The following is a 21,222-nucleotide window of genomic DNA, read 5'->3' as shown; positions in this document are numbered from 1 at the left end:
ATTTCTATAGGTGCCTTTTTGTCTCCTTGCCTGCTGACTAAAACATCTCTTCAGAGTCAAGCATGCCTATTCATTCCCTTACCTAGAAATTTACCCCAGTATCTGGCTGAGAGCACTGGAGAGAGTCGTCATCCAGGCAGCTATAAGGGTGTTTTGTACTTCTGCCAGTGTCATTACTTCTGCTAGATTTGCCTTAGACATGGTTAAATTTCACCATCTCTAAAAGAGTATGGATTGCCCCCACTAAACTGGACCCACAGTAGACCTATCTCTCTATTCTTTCCCTAACAAAGGGTAATACATCCCACCAGCGATGTCATTCTTAATTACTCCCAGCCAAGGACTCAAAGGAAACATATCTGTTTAACGCAATTGACAAACATTCCCTCCTGTCAGTAAGCTCGTATCATTCCTGATGCAGGCTACTGAGGCAGGTCTCCTACCCTAAGCTTCTATAAAACCTCTTAGTGAAGGTGACATAGGCACCTTGTCACCACAATGAATTCTTTGACCTCCCCCTGAAGAATTCATACTCCTACACACATGTGCTTTATGAGGACTACTGTCACTAGCCTAGGATTTCAACCCTATTTCTCCCTGTTCTGTGATTTCATACAGGCTTCCACTTGCACTGGAGCACAACCCAACCCAACCACGAGCTTCCACTCCTCCTTGGACTAGGAAGTGTTATTTTGCTTACTCCCATATGCCACCTCTCTCTTCCAACTGCTAAACAGCTACTTGAATTTGTGTCATCATGGATGAAGTCATGTCTTCATCCCTCTATGCCACAGAGGCAGAGACCCAATCAGTACCTTTTTCTGCCATGATACCAAAGCTGCAAGATCTGGCATAGCTGTACACTAGCATGTGTGGCACTATTCAACCAACTTTACTGAGGATACTGAGGCAACATTCATAAAAGGAATAATCTTATTTACACCAAATGTCAAGAAGGCATGCATGGAGACCATTGAGTGAAAGGGCAAGAATAACTGCTGCTTTTGGGGACAAATTTTAACTGGCTCAGTGCATATTTATTGAAACATATAGTAGCTCTTGCCATGTCTCAGCTGTGGACAGCAAAAAAAAAAAAGTAATTTAGAAAGCCCCTAACAATTAGGACAAATTCCATAGAGGTTGTGGTCCCATGACAGAGTTTAGCAACAGTTACTAGGTCATTGTGGCCCATCTCTGGGTGACCAGGTGAAAACCTGAGGTCTTGCTTTACTGCTCCACTGTGGAGGTAATCATGGATCATGTGTACCTCCATCTGTTAGTGTGGAAAACAGTAACCATGGACAGAAGGTTGGATATTCATGTCCAAGAGTTACAAGTTACCATTTTTTCTTTTCCCCTTTTCCAATTACCTTTCTTGCCAAATCTTTCACCCTATCAAAATGAAGTGGCACACGCAAAGGACCCGAGGCTGTTAAACACATTTGTCCCAAAACGTTTGGAATGGTCTTGGTGCATATGATATTTCCTTGTCCAGCAGATGGAGACTGGCTGGGTCACTTGAACCATCTCCACATAAAAATCAAAAAGGTATAAAGGCGATATTTACATTTAGAGTGATATCCATACATTATCTGTTCTGAACATTTCCATTTGGCCTCATTTCAGCCCCCAAGGTGCTCTTCAGATGCCCATCTCTGGGAGTCAGTGTTCCTGTATAAGGGTGTTCTTCAGATGCCCATCTCTGGGGGTCATTGTTCCTGCAAATGGACAGCTGTTTCCTCACTGCCCCTTTGATAAGTCTTTCAGTGTCAGTGAGGGAGTCTGCTCAACTTGTTCCGGTCTCTGAGAATAATCCTGAAGCTCTCAAAAACCATCTGCTACATTTTGAACACTAAACATATGCAGAATGTAACTCCCCATGTAGAGACTTCAGGCGCACCAAAAAAAAAAAAAATTCTGCTCTGCTAATACCCTCAACTGCAGTCTATACTTGCTTCAAGATGTTGGGTCTCATGGAAGTAACTATACCCATGTTACCTCATGCAAGATTACACATGAGAGATTTGTACTGATGCCTTCAGGTTCCGTGATCTTATAATGTGGATGCATTGGAGGATCAAGTCTCCCATCTGTCAAGTGTATACATAAAATAGTGCTAGCTATGGTGGATGGACATCAGCAATGTTATCTTTAACCTTTTCTGTCCACCATCCCCTGCCATGGCTGCAGTTGCACCAGTCATAGACCAGGGAAGTATTTTAATGGACATATACTTTAGGGTGTCTTGACATCATAAGAAATTTCTCTTAACGTCATTGTCTTGAAGGTGAGTATAGTAAACTGACCATCCAAGATTGCCAGGGCTCCCTTCCAGAGGGAGTTCTAACAATATAGTTGGACAATAGCATGGATCTATTGTGGCATACAAACAAGCAAAGATGGCAGGCCCTAACCCCTCTGCTGGGAACCTGTGAGAATGTAAAAATTGGAGATGTTCAGTGACTGTTTTCCAGTTGCCATCCATATTCTAGGGGAGTACAGTTCCTCAACACCTAACTGCCAAGAGGATGTTCCAAAACTGGGGAAAGTCTGCTGTGATCTGTTTGCCTTCCAATCATTTCCAAGTGTATGGATGACTTCTTTCGCATTCCTTCACTGGGAAGCCCCAAGCTTGGACTTCTCAACTTTTTCCATTCCTTCTGATGATGAAATCCAAGTAAAAGACAAAATGTTACAAATGAAAGATATCATCATAGTTCCTTACTGGCCCCAGCAGATCTGATTTCCTCTTATTTTGCCTCATTTTAGGCAGAAGTCCTTGTTCATGAGTCCCATAAGATTGTTGCTGTCCCATCTATTGGACAAATCTTTTACACATTCATTCCTGTGTCTCACATCCTGGTTTCTACACCTTCAGCAGTTGCCAGGAGTACCTTCTTTTTGGGTAGAGTGGCCAGAATATGTTTTCTGGAAATAGCTGGGAGCAAGCAAAACATACAGGGACAAGTGGACATGCTTCTCAGTGTGGGCAAACTTAGAAGGCCATGGCCCCTCCTCTGCTTTTATTCTTGCGTATTTGAAGACTAGATAAAGTCATTTTTCATCAAGATACATCTGGCTTTCAGTCAAGGTTTTCACCAGGGAAATGGTTTTAATTTCTTAACCTCTTTAAAAAGTATGTAAAGCCTTTCTCAAAAACAATTTTTGTTGATGTTTAGTGTCTCCTTGCGACGTGTGCTTTTTTCTAGAAAAATTTACTTGGGAAACATCTAAGCCTGCTGCTACAGGAGACTTTAGTACTTTTTTTCTGGAATACACTGTTATTGGTAGCTATTCGATAGGTTCATAGGTTTTTACTAGACATGCACACCAGAGGACCATAGAAGAGCCTAGCCATATTTCCCAAATGCTCTACAGCACTGTCTGGTTAAGTGGTTTGCTCAGAGTCATACAGTAGGAAAAGATATCAAACTCTAGTCTACAGGAAGCTGGTTTAAACCTGTCACATCCTTAATCATTTTTTCTAACTGCCAGATAAGAGAGGGCTTCTGAACTGTGTACTGTTTATACTGAACTTCTGTATTTGGTCTTTCACAAAGGCAGTGTTATACTTAGAAGTAATCCTTCAGTTATGCTTAAAGTTGCAAGTGAGTCAAATATAAAACATTACTCACATTTGCCTTTTTTTCTTTCCTATCTTCTCTAACAGTGGGAGTACTTACTATGTTGCATGGTTGTTAATTAGTGAGATATTATGTAGACAGAAATAAGTTCATCCACTGAGATTTTCAGCATTTTGTACTTTTCCGAATTTCTGGGCCATAAAGATTCTAAATTTACATGTACCAGATAGCTATCAGTTTAGCTACATGTTTGCTAAACTAAACATAACAAGTCATTGCTAAAACTTGCCATGGCTTACTTCACTAAAGCTAGAGCGGCCACTTTAGCCTCTTTCTGAAATGCAGCTCTAGATTTTTATTTTATTTATTTTACATTTGTTGACCGGGATAGTCCGACTGGATGCATGTCCATTTTCAGTGGAGGCCCGGGGAGAAAAGCTCCAAGGGTAAGCAGATACAGCATTACATAATACCAGCATTACATATTACAAACAGACTATTTACAGAGATTACATAAGTAAGCAGGTTAAACAAGTTCCACAGATTACAGTTAATCTTGAGCACAAGTCAGGATTAAATTAAATTACACAGTAAACTGGTTAACAGATTTTTACACATTGTAGAGAGAGTTAGCCAGGCTTGATACATTGACATAGCCAGTTAAGAGACAAATGTTGTTTGTCTAGTTTTAAATTGACGTAATGTGGAAAGTAAGGTAATATCAGCTGGAAGAGAGTTCCAGGATCTACTTACAGAGTTTGCAAAGAGAGAGTCACCGGCTGTGTTATTAATTTTGCTAGTCTGAATTAGTAGTTTGTTGAGGATCGAAGCGGTCTAGGATTGTTATAGGGGTGATAATATTTTTAAGTGCAGGAGTTTTGTCCAGATTATAGAGGATTTTATAGGCCATAATCAGTTGGTTATACTGGATTAGGCTGGGTAGTTCAAGCTGATTTAGATTGATGCAATGATGTGTCCTAAAAGGCAGCCCAGTGGCAAACCTGGCAATGTGGTTGTAGCAAATTGAGAGTTTGTTAAGGACAGTCCTGTTTAAATTTGAGAGTAGAGGGGATGCATACAGAAGGGTTGAAAGAAGGTGAGAGCGAGCTATGGCAATTTTAGTTGGAGGGGTTAGGAAGGCTTTTATTCTGTAAAGTGACCCTAGTTTTTTATTGATGGTTTTGATAGTTTGGTTAACATGTAGGTCGAATTTTAGATTATTGTCTATGATGACGCCTAATAGTTTTGTAGAGGGGTCAGGGGAGATTACTGTGCCATCATTTTTATTTATGGTAAAGGTGAAAGCGGTAGACCTACGTGTTGGTGAAAATAACAGCATTTTAGTTTTTTCTGATTTAGGATCAGAAGACGTTCAGAAAGCCAGTTTTCTATTGTATTAAAGGTGGTCTGGGTAGCTGACCATAACTCTATTGGAGAAGTGGCTGAGCAAATCAGAGTAGTGTCATCAGCATATTGGATACAGCTGACTTTTGGGATGACAGTATAAAGTTCGTTAATGAAGATGGAGAACAGCAAGGTTGTGCAAAGGTTTTATGGTCTTCTATAGACACCTTTTTTAAAGCATCACAAACATAATCTCATTAGCAGATCCAGATATACATTCAGAGTTAGAATTATTAGGGATATGTTCTCCTTGAGGTATATGTTGGCTCTCCTCTTACCAGATATAAAGTTATGTACTTATCATAACGACAGATACATAATAGTGAGTCTGGCCAATGAAGTCTCTTGCATCATGTATTCTTTAGTTTAGATAACTTCAGTTCAAGCATGGGAGAGATCTATGATAATTATGGAATTCAGGGGTAAGGCACTAAGCAGCCTGCGAAAGGTTTCAATACCAAGTGGTGCTAATGCCTACTGCCATATTATTATAAGTTTTGGAGCACATATCCACTTTTATAAATTTGTTGTGGTAAGTACTTAGATTTTATATCATACAGATCAAAGGCCATTATTCTTTCATCTACAATCAGAATTCTAGAGTTTCCACATTTTCATCATTAGTGCTGCCACCTCACAGCAAGAGGTTTTCCAGTTTGATCCTCAGCTGAGGTGCCTTCTGTGCCTCCCTGTGGTCACATGGGTTTCCTCCAGGTGCTCCGGTTTCCTCCCACATCCCAAAGACATGCTGTAAGCTGGATTGGACACTCTAAATTGGCCCTAGGTGTGAGTGCATGCATGTGTGTGCCTTTTGTGGAAGGTTGGGCGCCGGGCTGGCAACTCGACACCGCAAAACTCCACTGCCAGTCATGAGCAGACAGGTGATCCACTGTGACAACCTCTAACTGGGATAAGCTGAAAGAAGAAGAAGAAAATCATCATCTTTCATGAACAGCTGAATTAATAATCAGTCTGCTAGCAGTACTATTACTCCAGAGAAATTTGGCATGGTTGCAGAAGTGTGACCATATTTCTTCAGGTGTAGCTAAAAACAGTAAAAAGGGACATGTTGCAATCTTCACCTGCTTGGAGATATTACACAACAACAGACTGATTCAACTGTCACTATGTTGGTATAACACCACTGACTTAGTATGTGAGGAGTGACTGGTCTTAACAGTATACAGCAAATGCATACTACTATCTTGGGTTATGACCAGTACTTACTATCAACAAATAAACTTTATACCAAGCCACTGTAATACCGAGTTATAATCACTGTTTTTTCAGGATTTTGCTTGCCTTGCTGTAAAACCATTGACTTCTGATGATGTCTGATCAACAATAACTGCAACTGAACAACCAGAACTCGCACCGGGAAGATGACTAAGAACCAAATCCAAATTAGTATGAAAAATGCTTGCCACTTGAGAATGGTGAAAAATAAAACAGTAGGTATTTTATTAAACAGTTTAAGTGCTCTCATCTCCCTCAGGCGACTTCATCAGAAACATTCAAAAAATCAATATGTTGCCTTTTATAATGTGCCTGTTAATTAGTCCACAAAAATTAAAGGTACAGTAATACAAAATTGAACAAAATATTTACATCCCAAAAAGATGTTTTAAATGCACTGTTTAAACCTTATAATACAGATAGTGCCATCTACACCAAAATAACAATGAATATTACAGTGTAAAACTGTTAAATCTTAAAAATCAATGTGTTAATAGAACACCCTAAAAATCACATACAGATTAGTCAAAATACTAGCCTGTCACAGTTTAGCCACCCTAAAGTTGAGTGCTGGCTGCAATGATATAGTTTCATTAAGCCCAGAGAGTCTATCCGCTCTTAATCTTAATTGTCAAAGCAATTCTTTGTGTTCAATAAATTGTTCCAACACATCACCCCTCGGGTTTACCTCAACAATATCTGTAATACCAAACACAATTTTTTTTAAATTGGTACATGTGGTACGGCGGTAGCATTGTTACCTCACAGCAAGAGGTTTTCCCATTTGATTCTCGGCGTGGCTTGGGGATGCCTTCTGTGTGGAGTCTGCATGTCCTCCCCGTGGTTGGGTAGCATTCGAAAGACATGCGTGCGTAACTGGGCGTGCCTTCGTTGAAGGTTGGGCATCGAGCTGGCAACTCGGCATTTCATAGAAATCTACTGCCAATCATTAGCGGACTGGAGTTCCGCTGTGGCGATCCCTTACCAGGAAAAAGCCGAAAGACAAACAACAGCATGTGTCAGCATGTTTGGCTAAAGAATTATTAAATTATTTTTCTTAATCTCATATGTATTGTTCATAAATCTGCTTTTTTAGGGATCTCAGTGTCTTCCCTGTGTAAAACCCGTCACAACTAACACATGTTGCCAAATAAACTAACCCTACATTTCCACAGTCGCCTGACTTAAAAAACACTTTGGAACGTAGTCCATTTGTCAAAATAACACATTTTCAACATTTATATTGGAACACTGTTTACAGCCACCACATTTATACATCCCACAATTTTTTGTGTTATTTTTCTGTCCTTTCCTTTCCAAAATATGTTTAAAATTTCCTAAGGTTTTTATTCATAAAAATAGGTTCCATACTAATAATGTCAAAACATTCTTTGTTGCTTTCCAAAAACTTCCAATTACTTCAAATTACTTTTTTTATGTTTTTAAACCTTTTGTTTTAAATAAAAGTACAAGCTGTATCATAACTGGTGTCACCTCTAATCATATTCTTAGCTGTGTCCCTCTTTTTACCTAATAAAGGTTCATATTTGTTGTTTTTGTTTGTTGGTCACCTCCCTTACAATTTTCAAAATCATATTATCAGGGTAACCTCTATCATTGAACATTTGCCTTAGGGTGTTCATCTATTTTTCAAGGTCCTTTGGATTGGAAGTCATCTCTGACACCCTGATACATTGCTCTTTGACAAGATTTTGTTTGAGTGAGTATGGGTGAGCACTATTAAAATGTAGGTATGCATCACTAAAACTCAGTTTCCTGTATACCCCTGTTTATAAACGTGCCTCTGTTTTATCAGTCTGAACATCCAAGTAATTAATGGTGCCTACATTAAAATTTATAAATAAATTTAAAAAAAAGCAATACTATTTTGCAAATATGCTGATAGATGCCCTGGGTTTAATGAAACTATACCATTGTAGCCAGCGCTCAAGTTTACAGCAGCTAAACTGTGACAGGTTAGCATTTTGACTAATCTGTATGTGATTTTTAGGGTGTTCTATTAACACATTGATTTTTAGGGTTTAAAAGTTTTATAATGTAACATTTATTGTTATTTTTGGTATAGATTATACTATTTTTATTATATTTTAAACAACTTTTTAGGATGTAAGTATTTTGTTCACTCTTTATTACTGTAGCTTTAATTTTTGTGAACTAATTAAGCTGCACATTATAAAAGGGAGAAAATTGATTTTTTGAATGTTTCTGATGAAGTCTCCCAAGAGAGATGAAAGTGCTTAAACTATTTAATAAAATATCTATTTTTTTTTTTTATTTTTCACCATGCACCAGTGGTAAGCTTTGTTCATATTGATTTGGATTTGGTTCAAGAGTAACTGAAAACTTGAGCAAGATAATTCAGCACATGCTTTGAACAGACTTCAGATGGCAAAGTGTAAAGTACACTTGTGTTAAGTGAACTTATAACAGCAGATGTTTGAATGATCACTGCTGTAGTAACCTTATTTATATGGGTTGTATCCTCCCAAGGATATGGTAGCTGGCAAGCTTCCAAAGTTTCAGGACACTTTCCACACACCCAAACTGTGAAGCAGCTTGAGCTGAGCTGACTAAAAGATAAGTTTGGGTGCAAAGCCCTTCAGAGCTTTCTTGCAAGCAGAGAGAGGATGGCTGTTCTCTGAAAGCACAAGGCTAGGGACAACAACAACAACAACAAAACAAACAACCCCCCCCCCCCCAAAAAAAACCAAATGTTTACACCCTGGCTTAAAACACACACCAAAAAACAGCGGGGGTGGAGGAAGCAGCTAGTACTGCATTAATTATTCAAATATCTAGTATTATGGCAAGCTTAGCTTACACAACTGTACTATGTTCATCATATTGATCACTGCTGCAGTATCCTTAGCTATATGGGTAGATTACCACAACTAACTACATTTGGGAGGTAGAATGAGAAGAGTCCAGGAGATCTTCAAGAATAGCCCTAGCAAAGCACGATCTGACATAGAGAAGGAATTCCATTTATAGTGCTTTGTAAAACCATATGCAGAGGACCAAGTAGCATACTTCTAGAATCCAACCCTTTCCAAAAAGACATAGATAGTTCAGAGAGGTGACAAAAAGATCTACTTCAGGATTTCTCCAGAGATGGATCAAATCTTGGAAGACCCCCAATCTAGTTTCCATTCATGAGGGTCTGCCCTTGTTTTGTGCAGCTTGTCTGTCACACAGTTTTGCTTTATATTTACATATATGAAAGGCTGTATGACATTGTTTTAGGTTTTTCTGTATAAAGCTGCAGGTGTTTATGTGTGTGTGTGTGTGTGTGTGTGTGTGTCTGTGTGTGTGTGTGTGTGTGTGTGTGTGTGTGTGTGTGTGTGTGTGTGTGTGTGTGTGTGTGTGTGTGTGTGTGTGTTTTCATAGTGCATATCAGCCACCAATTTCTTCAGCAGCTGAACATAAACTTGCTATGTCTTTAGTAACTCTGATGATCTTAATTATTTGTGATTTAGATCCTTCAGCGGACAAAGTAGCAGTCTAAGAACTCATAGTGCTCTTATGATTGAAGCTGAGAGAGCCTTTATACTGCCTAAGGATGCCAAGGATAAGAAAAGGACACATTTACCATTGCTGGAAGATTTTGATGTTGAAATCGGAGCTTACATGGTATACACTTTATTTAAATTTTAACTTCTTTGGATGCTATCTTGATCTTTTGCTCTAGAGTTAATGACAAGAATTTGCTGATCCTGACTGGAATTTGAAGACATCTTGCCCAGGGAGTTCATCATAAATTTCCCCTTTGCACAATCTATGTGTTGACATGAAAACATGATTTAAAAGCATTTGTACTGCTTTGTGAAGTAGCTTTACTACAAGGCTTCATTCCTATATCACTATGCATTGACAGTAGGTGCATCTGGATGATCATAACATCTGTAATCTGTTTTTCAGGTTCTTGAGAATTTTTGTTGAACCTCATTGCTGGCTAAGTTATTCCTCCTGTATGATTACTACTGGTAGATAATGACTGTGCTTAAATGGTGGTTTGGATCATACATACTTAAAGTTAGCTTTATTTGTGGACATTGATTTTATCTTGACTTTTTTTGCTTAGATCTTTGTACATTTTGCAGTTTGTCTGTTGTAAAGACTGAACACAGACAATGTTACATTAAATGTGCATGTATTTCCCATTTACTTATCTCTGTTCTATAAACCTGTGTTTCAGTTACTGCTAAGAGATTTTAGTTGTTCTTCCAGAATGGTTTAAATTCTTTCCAGTAAGATTGTTGTATAAATTGTGTCTTTGGTTACCGCTGTGCAGTTTGTCCAAATAATGGAACTATCACAAAAAGGAACTGTATGACTGGTATTTTAAAGCTGTAATAACTGATGTAATCAGTCATTTGAGTATAGAGAGGAGTACAAAGATATTCATGAACTGTTTACTTTGCTTTTCTAATGTATCTACCTGTCCCAAATGGTATGTGTTGTATTCTTATGTGAGCATATTAGGACTACGATTTCATACCAAAACTATACTCAGTATTGCAGAAATAATCAGCATTCAGTGCACAGTCTTGCAGATGCCTGTACCTTCAATTTGGGTATCTTTCCTTTGTTATTTTTTACAGCACCTCCTCTAGAGCTAGGTCTCCTCTGTAGGTATAAATTTGATAATGTCCTATCCCACCATCCATTGACTTAGCTTAAAGAATGAAGCAGTATGCCCTTCCTGCTATATTTTGATGCTTCATTTCAAATGTAGGTGTCACTGAAATGTTAGGAGGAATTAAAATGTGTATGATAAGTGACTACTGGGCTATAATTTTGACAGTGTTTTATAGGCCTACCCCCTTAATGTTCTTTTGAGAATCTTGGCTTGTGTATAACTCATAGCTATCAACCCTCCATCTCCAAAATGATGAACAGTAGCCCTCATAATGTGGAACAAATAAGCAAAATGTGGAACACATGCTAACAGCTTTCTAACAACTTCAACTAGGAAGGTCATAGGATGGTTAAAATATGCTGGTTTTACTTATAAAAAAGGTCTTTCACTAAATTAATATGATTATTTTCTATTTATCATGGATATCTGTTAAAAGATTCTTATCACTAAATGTGTGGCAGACCCCATCAATATGGAACTTTGAGGATTATGAACTTTTTAAGACTCCAAATGAAGTATTCTCTTCATAATGAGGTACACTTGAGAGGTGTGGTATAACTGCAGCATGGGGGTTTCAGAATGTATGCCTTTGTTGACAGGCTATATGGGATGTTCATCATTCCCATTGACTCACTAGCATCAAGGTAACCCATTACTGACCAGCTTTCAAAAGATCATATTCTCCCCTCCCTATTTCTTCCTGTGACAGCTGATTGGCTGAATATATCCTGAGAGAGAAGCCTGTAGCTGTGATAGGAAGTGAGCATTCAGTCGTTTTCTACCATCCAAAGAACAAAGTCCAGTGACTACTCTCAGGATCCAGTGCTGATTTTTCTGGCTTACTGCTCAGTTAAGTCCCATTTGGGGACCTCATTCCTCTTATTTTATTACTAGATTCATATTATCTTTCAATTTTTATGTTTATTTAAAACAGATATTTATTTAATATAGTATTTATTTTAGTGTTTGCCATAATTCCTGTGGGAGTTTTTGTTTGTAACAGTGTTTATTTGGCTTCTGTTGCTGACAGATGTTTGTTTTTACTGTTTCTGAGGAAACTTGCAGCCTTTCTCCCAGAAGTGTGTGTATGCTGTTAGATACTAGAGGCCTGTCTTTATTGATGTTGATCTGCTTTATTTTCATCTTTAGACAGGAAAATATTGTAGAACTTGTATTATTTCAGCATTTATACATTATTCTCTATATGTATGATTACGCCCTGAGTGCTTTTAACATCAGATCACAATTTTATTGTAAATGAAGTCAGTGGAATGTACTGTGGAGATTTTACTCTCTCTGATAAAAATATAGTTAACATTGGTATTAAACATCATTTTATGGCAGTTTGTTATAGCTAAAGTGCGTAGAACTATTTTTTAACACTGATTTGTTACATTGATCACTTTGGTATTTGGACTTTGTGTACTGGAAATTCTTTAACTTCTGTCAGTTGTAAAAGAATGCTGAACACATTTCAAACTATTTTTGTGATGACAGCAGTGTTTGGCATAGTTTAGTTGAATGGGGCCATTCTTATTGCTAGAACTTTTAAGTGTTTATTGCGGCTGGTGTTCTCTCCCCTGACTTGATGATTCTTAATCTCTGGTACTCCCCGCCCCCACCAAATCCAGTTGCACCTAAAAAGAAAAAATAATAATAATAATATTCCTCAGCCTATCGTTAGCGATTTGGACCAGTTACCTCTTGCCCCTTACACGTCTAGTATAGCTTTTCTGGCCACTATGGAATGGAGTTTAGACATATCCTCCAGGGGGTTTCCAGTACTTGACACAGGTATGGCAAAATCAAACCTTTTAGGTGCAGTAACAGTCTGCACTAAGGCATAATTCTCTGCCTTCAGATATTCACAGTGAAATTGACAAGAAAAAGAAGCATTGTCATACAGCTGGTAATCATATTATAGCTGTTGATAAGGCTGATGTGGTTTCCTTGGATAAGAGTGTTCTTCAGACTGTTAATTCTAGTGGCTCTGTTCCCATCTTTGGTTCTAGTACTATCTGGCTAGAGACCTTTCTGTTTCAAATAATGATGAGAAATTTGATGAGGATGGTAGTGATTTCCTAATTGACAATGTGTCCAGTCACTGTGATTCTTTGAAAGGTGAACCTGAGCTTAAGTCCAAACAAGTGTTCACCTTTTCTTAGATGATTGCTAGATCTAGTGATGTTTTGCTTGGAAGCAATAAGGGACTATACCAGAGCTAGACAGGATATATGACTTTACAGAGGATGAGATGTACAATTCTGTGGCTGTCTTCCCTCTCTTTCCAACCTTAGAAGATGTTAATAAAGTTGCGTGCAGGACACCAGTATCTCTTCCAGCCGTCCCTAAAAAGGTTTAAAGAAAATATAGGGTCTTTTCAGATATGGCAGGTCTCTCTTCTCATTGACTTCATCTAATCCAACACCCCATGATAATGAGGGGAAAATTGTTAGATTATCAGGACAAAAGGATGTCTCTTTCTAGTAATCTAGCCTTTAGAATGTTAAATTATCAAAACTTTATGTGGAAAGGTTTTGAAACATGCTTTGAGAGTTGTGCTTGTATGTGCAAAGTGAGTCTTGAGAAATGTTGCTTCTTCTTTTGTTTTAAGACTGTATGCTTTAAGTAATCAGAACTTCTCTAATGATTCAAAACCCACAATTCTGAATATACCTTTTTAAGTTCTGAATTGGTGTTTGGTGTTACATTCTCAAACTGTGAGATGCAGAGGCAAATTAATGCATGAGGTATCTAAATTGTTTCATGTACCAAGTTCTCCCCAAACAAGGCATCTTCTTTCAAGGGGCAAAACAAACAAAAATCACAGCCAAACAAAAGTCAGGGATCCAAAAGGAAACTGCAGGTAATAATTCTTCAAAACCAAACAAGAGGGGTTCCTTTCTGAAAAAGGATCAACACCCTGCAAAGGAATGGTTATGCTGAGTCACAGAGCACTCCTACCCATCCTGCCTTTCCTTCTCTTTCTCCTTTCCCCAGGCTGTCTCTCAGCCCTGCAGCCTGGCTGCAAATAGTTTTAGATAAATTGGTTCTGAGAATAATTCAGAGAAGATACACTTGGCAGTGGATGGAAAATCCTCTTCCTTTCATGGGAATTTGCCCACACCCACTAGACCACACAGTGCTACTTTCTTTAGTTCTCCATCGCATGGTAGAAGCAGGGATAGAACCAGTGTCTGAGATACACAGAGGCAATGGATTTTACTCCAGAATATTTTTGTTCGCACAAAAGGAAAGGAATCCAATGAACTCACTGGAACCAACCCCGGTTACAATAAAAGCCCATGTACTAGCAACTTTATTAAGTGTTTAATTTAAAATCCACTTTTCGTCAAGACACTGTTGCTCAGCTTCATCAGATACATACAATACACAAGTTAAAAAGCACATATTACAGCAATAAGTGTAGTTTAAATTTAAATCCCCCCTCCCATGTGACCATAAAATGTGTAGCCATTGGTACTCTTCTCCCGGCTAAGCAATGAATAATTCAGTATGCAGATATATTTAAAATCAACACCGCAAATATTGTGAATTAAAAAACATCTCTTCTCGAGATGTTCTAAATATGAATAATAACTGTGAATGCTTGACACTCACAACTACCCCAGTTTACGCACATGCTTATATCCTAATGCATCATTCCATGTTATATCAAACGACATTAATAACTTGTCTGGCTTACCATCAAGTACTGTGTAGTCCGGCACTATGGCAAGACTCTAGATTTTTTTGAAAAGGAAATCCACTTTATAACTAGTACGTAGTAACTAGTATAAAGTAAACCTAATATTAACTGTGTCTGTCTGAAGATCCCTAGACTTTACGTGACACATGAAAATTTTTTACATACTTTCTAACAGACACTTAGCAAGCATTTACAATGTCGCATCAACATAAAAGTATTAAAAATATTAAAAATATTATAAATATGTATGAATGTACTCACCTCTAATCTTCCAATACTGTACCTATACCATCAGAAATCTACATAATAGAAAGAATGCGTGTTCTAACTTACCCCACCTTTTATGAACATATTGAGCTCTACACACGATTCTTGGATGACATCTTTATTTTATTTAAGGGTAAAATAGAGGAATTAGAGAGCATGATAGATTTTTTCAATACAAGTACAAACTTTTTGCAGTTTACTTATATATTTAACAAGGACAAAATAGCATACTTAGATGTTGAGCTTAGCAAGGACTATCAGACTAAGACATTTGCGACAAAAATTTATCGTAAGGAAACATATTCAAATACATTTTTACAATATTCAAGTTGTCACCCCCCACATCAGAAGAAGTCTGTGGTGAAAGGCCAACTTGTAAGAGCTGCTAGAATGGTCTCTAGAGACACAGACTTCGATGAGGAATGTGACACATTGTATACATTTTTTACATAGAGAAGGGTACCCAGCCTCTTTGATAACAAGAAGTTGTAAGTGAAGTCCAACATAAAAGGAATAGGGGTATTTATACACCAATTTTGAAATATAATGATACACAGCAACAAGGGATGGCGAGAAACATCCAATCCAACTTTAGTCCCTTGTACTTTATCTGCACATATACATTGGATGCTAGTTCTGTGGTGAATATTATTAACAAGAACTGGGCAATCTTAACAGGTGACACGAGAGTGAGAACCCTAATGCCAAAAAAACAAAAGTGGTTTATAGAAGGGGCAGTAACCTTAAAGCTATTTTAGAGTCTGATCATATGAAAGCACACCTTAGAGCAGGTATGTATAAATGTAATATGTGCAGATATTGTAAACATATTAATGAAGGTATAAATTTTATGATTAGGGAGAAAACATTTAAAACTAAAGGTAGATTTAGTTGTCAAAGTAAACAAGTTATATATCTAGTGCAGTGTAATTTATGCAAGGCTTTTTATATAGGAAAAACTGATCGAAGACTTTGCGAAAGAATATATGAACACTTAGTATTAGTAGATCAAAAACAGAAAATGCATTAGCTAGACATGTCAAGGAGTTTGAGGGTCACAATTTTAAATTTAGGGTGATTCAACAACTACACAGTGATGGTAGAGGTGGCCCTGATTCATTGAGACTGGAGAGAAGTGAATTAATATGGCAACTAAGATTAAATGCATATCAATATCCAGGAATCAATGAATTTAGTTCTATTATGTGCATCTTACTTAGGTAATAGTATTGTAACCTATATAGAGTAAAGTTTAAGTATACTGAGGTCGTGGGTTATGACTTTAGAGTTAAACACAATTTGTTTGTTTGTTTTAGGACATATTAGTATTATGACAGATGTTAAGGTATAGGAAGGAGTCATAGTTATGTAAGTTTATTACAGTATTAACCAGTACTTGAATTATCCATAGTATACATTATCATGGACACGGACAGGTACAGTCACTGTCGATGACACCAACGGTTAACATTTTACTAAGTAATTACTGTATCAATAAGTTTGTTAGTATTTTAGTAGAATTGTCGCTTTTTTATATAAATTTAGCGTTTTATTCTAGGCTAGTCTAGAATATTTATTAGATTCTACACATAACCTTACTAGATAAATATGTATGTAGTTTTATTTATTTATTTATTATTTTTCTTTTTTTACTGTCATTAACATTTTAGAGTTTATATACAAAGTTTTCCAATATTATGTAGATTTTTGATGGTGTAGGTACAGTATTGGAAGATTAGAGGCGGGTACATTCATACATATTTATAATATTTTTAATACTTTTATGTTGATGTGACATTGTAAATGCTTGCTAAGTGTCTGGTAGAAAGTATGTAAAAAATTTTCATGTGTCACGTAAAGTCTAGGGATCTTCAGACACAGTTAATATTAGGTTTACTTTATACTAGTTACTACGTACTAGTTATAAAGTGGATTTCCTTTTCAAAAAAATCTAGAGTCTTGCCATAGTGCCGGACTACACAGTACGTGATGGTAAGCCAGACAAGTTATTAATGTCGTTTGATATAACATGGAATGATGCATTAGGCTATAAGCATGTGCGTAAACTGGGGTAGTTGTGTGTGTCAAGCATTCACAGTTATTATTCATATTTAGAACATCTCAAGAAGAGATGTTTTTTTAATTCACAATATTTGCAGTGTTGATTTTAAATATATCTGCATACTGAATTATTCATTGCTTAGCCGGCAGAAGATTACCAATGACTACACATTTGATGGTCACATGGGAAGGGGGATTTAAATTTAAACGACACTTATTGCTGTAATATGTGCTTTTTAACTTGTGTTTTGTTTGTATCTGATGAAGTTGAGCAACAGTGTCTTGACGAAAAGTGGATTTTAAATTAAACACTAATAAAGTTACTAGTACATGGGCTTTTATTGTAACCGGAGTTGGTTCCAGTGAGTTCATTGGATTCCTTTCCTTTTGTGTGATTAGTTGTTGGCAGTTTCTTTCTACAGTTGGTATTAGAATATTTTTGTTACCAAAAAAGAAGCTTTTCTGGGGATCTGTCCTAAATTTGTCCTTTCTAAACACCTTTGTAAAAGTTCCGAAATTCAAAATGCTCACCTTACAATCTGTCATAGCATTGCTTCCAGGTCAGTGTTTCATGGTGACTCTAGATCTCAAGGATGCCTATCATCATATTGCTATTACTTCCAGTTTCAGTAATGTTTGAGATTTTCTGTGTCTGGCTTACATTATCAATTTCTGCTTTATGCTTTGGACTATCTACTGTACCTCAAGTGTTTACAAAATGTCTGACATCAACGGTTGCCTATTGCAGAACGCTAGGCATCCTCATTTTTTTATTTAGATGACTTGCTTATTTGTGCATATTCTATATTCAGGAGCATAGAGTCCTTAGACAAGGTTGCATTCCTCCTTTCCCACCTGGGCTTCAAATTGAGCCTTCAAGAGTCCTTCCTCACACCATCTCAATGAATTATTTTCCTGGGGTATTGGATAGACATAATAAAAAGGATTGTCTGCCTGCCAGAAGACAAAAGTTGTAATATATCAGAGCATTTTCTTGGGTTTTCTGTCTTCTAGACATGGCTTCAGCAAGAGAGTTCCTCAACATTTTAGGCATCATGGTGTCGGTGATCCTCACGATATCACTAGCTAAACTGCACATGAAAAAACCTCAGTGGTATTTGAGAAATTGTTAGAACCAGCACTTTCATCCCTTAGATTTCCAGATACTGTTACTGGGATTTGTGATACAGCAACTGCAGTGGTGGTGGGAACAACTGTCTTTGAATCCAGGACTACTTTTCTTTTCAGACTCCAGTCCAGTCTGTCCAGATGAGGAGTACTGTCCAGTGTCCATGGGAGTTTAAGTGCAAGGCTTGTGGTGTCCTCAGAGCACAGAAAGGCACATAAACATAAAAGAGATGTTGGCAGTGATTCATGCCTTAAAGGTTATTTACCATTTTTGACTCTGGTCTTCTGGTGGTCACAGTCAAAACTACAGTGATATGGAAGTGGAACAAGCAAGGGAGTGCAAGGTCATACCCTCTTTGCCAGTTATTCTGTCTGAGCAAAACACAGTGGCAGGCAGACTAAGCAGATCCTGGGCAGACCTTCATGAGTAGACGCTTCATGTAAAGGCCTTCCGGCACTTGATCTGTAGGGAACACCTCAAGTAGATTTGTTTGCCTCCTTTCAAGATAGACATCTGAAAACAATTTTTTAAGACATCCTTGCAGTCATCCTTGGAAGGCAGACACTCTACCATTCCTATGTTCAAGAATGTTTCTGTATGCATTTCCACTGATTCCCAAGGCATTTGCAGATTCATAAAGAATTATCAAAGATCATTGTGATAATCCCCTTTTGGCACAGGCAAAATGTTTTTCCCTTTTAATGAAATTAGCCAAGGGCGGTTGCTACAAGCTTCCTCACAGACTGGGTCTGTTTACACATTATCAGAGGCAAACAGTATACCCCATCTTAGAGCAATTGCAACTGATAGCCTTGATGATTCTGTTTTGATAACTTTTAGGTACTTGTTCCATGAGGGTGTGCAGCAGGTGTTAATGAGCCAAGAAAAACTGCAACTAGTGACTGTTGCATTTAGAAGTGGAAGAGGTTTTCTAGGTAGTATCTAACCAATAACAGAGGCCCTGAAAGGGTTTTTATCACTTTGGTTTTGAAATACTTGTGTGACCTACTTAGAGATGGTTTGTTATATGCCTCCATCAAAGTGTAAATTGTGTCCATCACTGCTTGTCTGCCCATAGATCCTCCTTTTACCTCTTTTTGTGGTCAAACAGCTTATGAAAGGAATATTGCATGCGAGACCCTCTTAAAAGCAAATTCCTCCTCCCTGGAAACTCAATTTTGTTCTTGAAAAATTGACCTTATCTCCTTGTGAGCCTGCCCGTCAGGCTGATTTATAGTTTATTACTTGGAAGACTGTTTTACTTATTGCTGTGACATTTGAGCTGCAAGTTATCATGGTGGGTCAAACCCATTTGATTTTTCACAAGGACTAGGTTATGGTCATACGTTCATAGATATATACTAGGCTAACAACCACTGGGGTCTTTATAAGTCTAGCCAAAATGTTGCTTTTTCTAGGTAAATACTAGTCTATCAGTCTACAGACCTTTGTAAGTACTGACAACAACTAGAGGTCAGATTCAAACCCTGTACCTGGTAACTGCGAGATAAAGACCTTAACCATTATGATAAACCCACTAATCAATCATTCATACCTAAAGTTGTTTCTGAATTTACCTTGAATCAAGCCATCAATCACCCAGTGCTATGTCCTGATTAAAAAAAAAAACAAGTGAGAACACATTCTACATACCTTGGATGTGCACAGGCAGCTTCAAGTAGTTCTTTGACTGAACAAAGCCTGTAGGAATGATGAACAGCTGTTTATTTCCTATACATGGGCTAATTAAGGTCATCCTGTCTCCAGCAAACTATTGCATGATGGTTGTTCTCTTCTGTTGTGTTATGTTACTCCCACAATGGTAAATCTTTTCCAGGCAAAGTTAAGGCTCACTCAACAAGGGCCTTATCCTCTTCGGTGGCATATCAGAAAGGGGTGGACTCTAGAAGCATTCTAGAGCCAGTAACCTGTCCTGTGTTCATACCTTCACAAAGCACTACAAATTAGATTCCTTTTCAAGGTTCAAAGCAGACTTTGGTAGGGCCATTCTCCGGGTTCTCCTGAATCCTTATCCTTCCACTTCCCAGGTGGGGTAAGCTTTGGGAATCTAAGCATATTGTCAGTAAAGCAGTGGAAATGATGAACATAGTATAGTTGCACAAGTTCTGCTTACCTGTAGCAGCAGCTGTTCAGATTCTTTTCTGCCTCAGTGTCAGCACCCACCCACTTTCCCCCAGACTGTGCGTAGATGAGATGGGTTTCAGCCTCTTAATTCTGTTGTTGTTGAATTTGGTTTTTATATGTTAGTGTGGGTGACTGCAAATTTATTCTTGCTAGATGACTCTGACTTTAGGTACTTTCCTTTTATTCTTTATAGAAGTGAAGAAGCCTGAACACTCTCTTTCTGTAACAGCTCATGGTTTCCTTCTCAGGATATGTTCAGCCTATCGGATATCACAGGAAGAGAGAGGGAGAGGGAAAAGAGTCTGAACTTTTGAGAGCTGGCCAGTGCTGGATTACCTTGGCAGACATCCCAAAATGTCAGTGAGGCAGTTAGCAATTTGAACATCTACTGTTGCGGGTATGTAGAAATTATGCAGCTGTGTGCCCCTTGAAAAAATTGTTATGCAGTCTGTAAAGATTGTTTCATTCCTAAGAGATATTCATGCCTTTTTAACCCTAACTCCTATCCAGTCCTGAAAACGGAGGGGGGTTAATGTCATGCTAGCCCTCCTTATTAATTGTATGCATACAACACTGCTCAGTAAAGTTTATTCTGACAGAATCACAGTAGGTACCATAAAACATTATGAGGATTTTTCTGCATTTTTTATAGATTTCCATTGTAGACCAAAAATAAGACCAGCAAAAGTACTGAAAATACTTACCCATCCAAAGCCTACAGAGGAGGAACAGCTAGGAATTTAACTATAGCCAAAACATCACTCATGCTTCACAGAAACAGAAGGCTGAATATAAATAAATAAATAATGGGAAAGAATACACACCCTATGCCCCACAGTTCAGTTGCTCTCAACCTTCTTGGCATTAATCAGGAGGCAGCTGCAAACAACATTGAACTTTGCAAAATGAACTGATTTAATGAAGCTTTGGTTAATGTTAATCTCAGGTGTCTTTAAGCACACTACATATCATGAACTGAGAAAAGTCATCTAGGAAGGCTGAGGTGCATCCTGATGAGATGAAATCA

The 21,222-nt window shown here is 37.8% G+C and overlaps 1 protein-coding gene across 1 annotated transcript in view; it reads left to right on the top strand.

Annotated features, from left to right (window-relative positions):
* The window catches only part of LOC122787923 (dynein beta chain, flagellar outer arm-like), a 5,188,001-nt gene that overhangs the window by 1,089,345 nt on the left and 4,077,434 nt on the right, over positions 1-21,222 (top strand). The window contains exon 27 of the mRNA XM_044054850.1: positions 9,722-9,875. Coding sequence (XP_043910785.1) covers positions 9,722-9,875 — 154 coding nt within the window. The remainder of the gene's footprint in view (positions 1-9,721; positions 9,876-21,222) is intronic.

Source organism: Protopterus annectens, chromosome 13.part0 (genome assembly GCF_019279795.1).
Source record: "Protopterus annectens isolate FY-2018-M chromosome 13.part0, PAN1.0, whole genome shotgun sequence".
NCBI classification, from domain to species: domain Eukaryota; kingdom Metazoa; phylum Chordata; order Ceratodontiformes; family Protopteridae; genus Protopterus; species Protopterus annectens.
The sequence above is the reverse complement of the archived record's forward strand: the minus strand, read 5'-3'. Positions and strand labels throughout refer to the sequence as shown.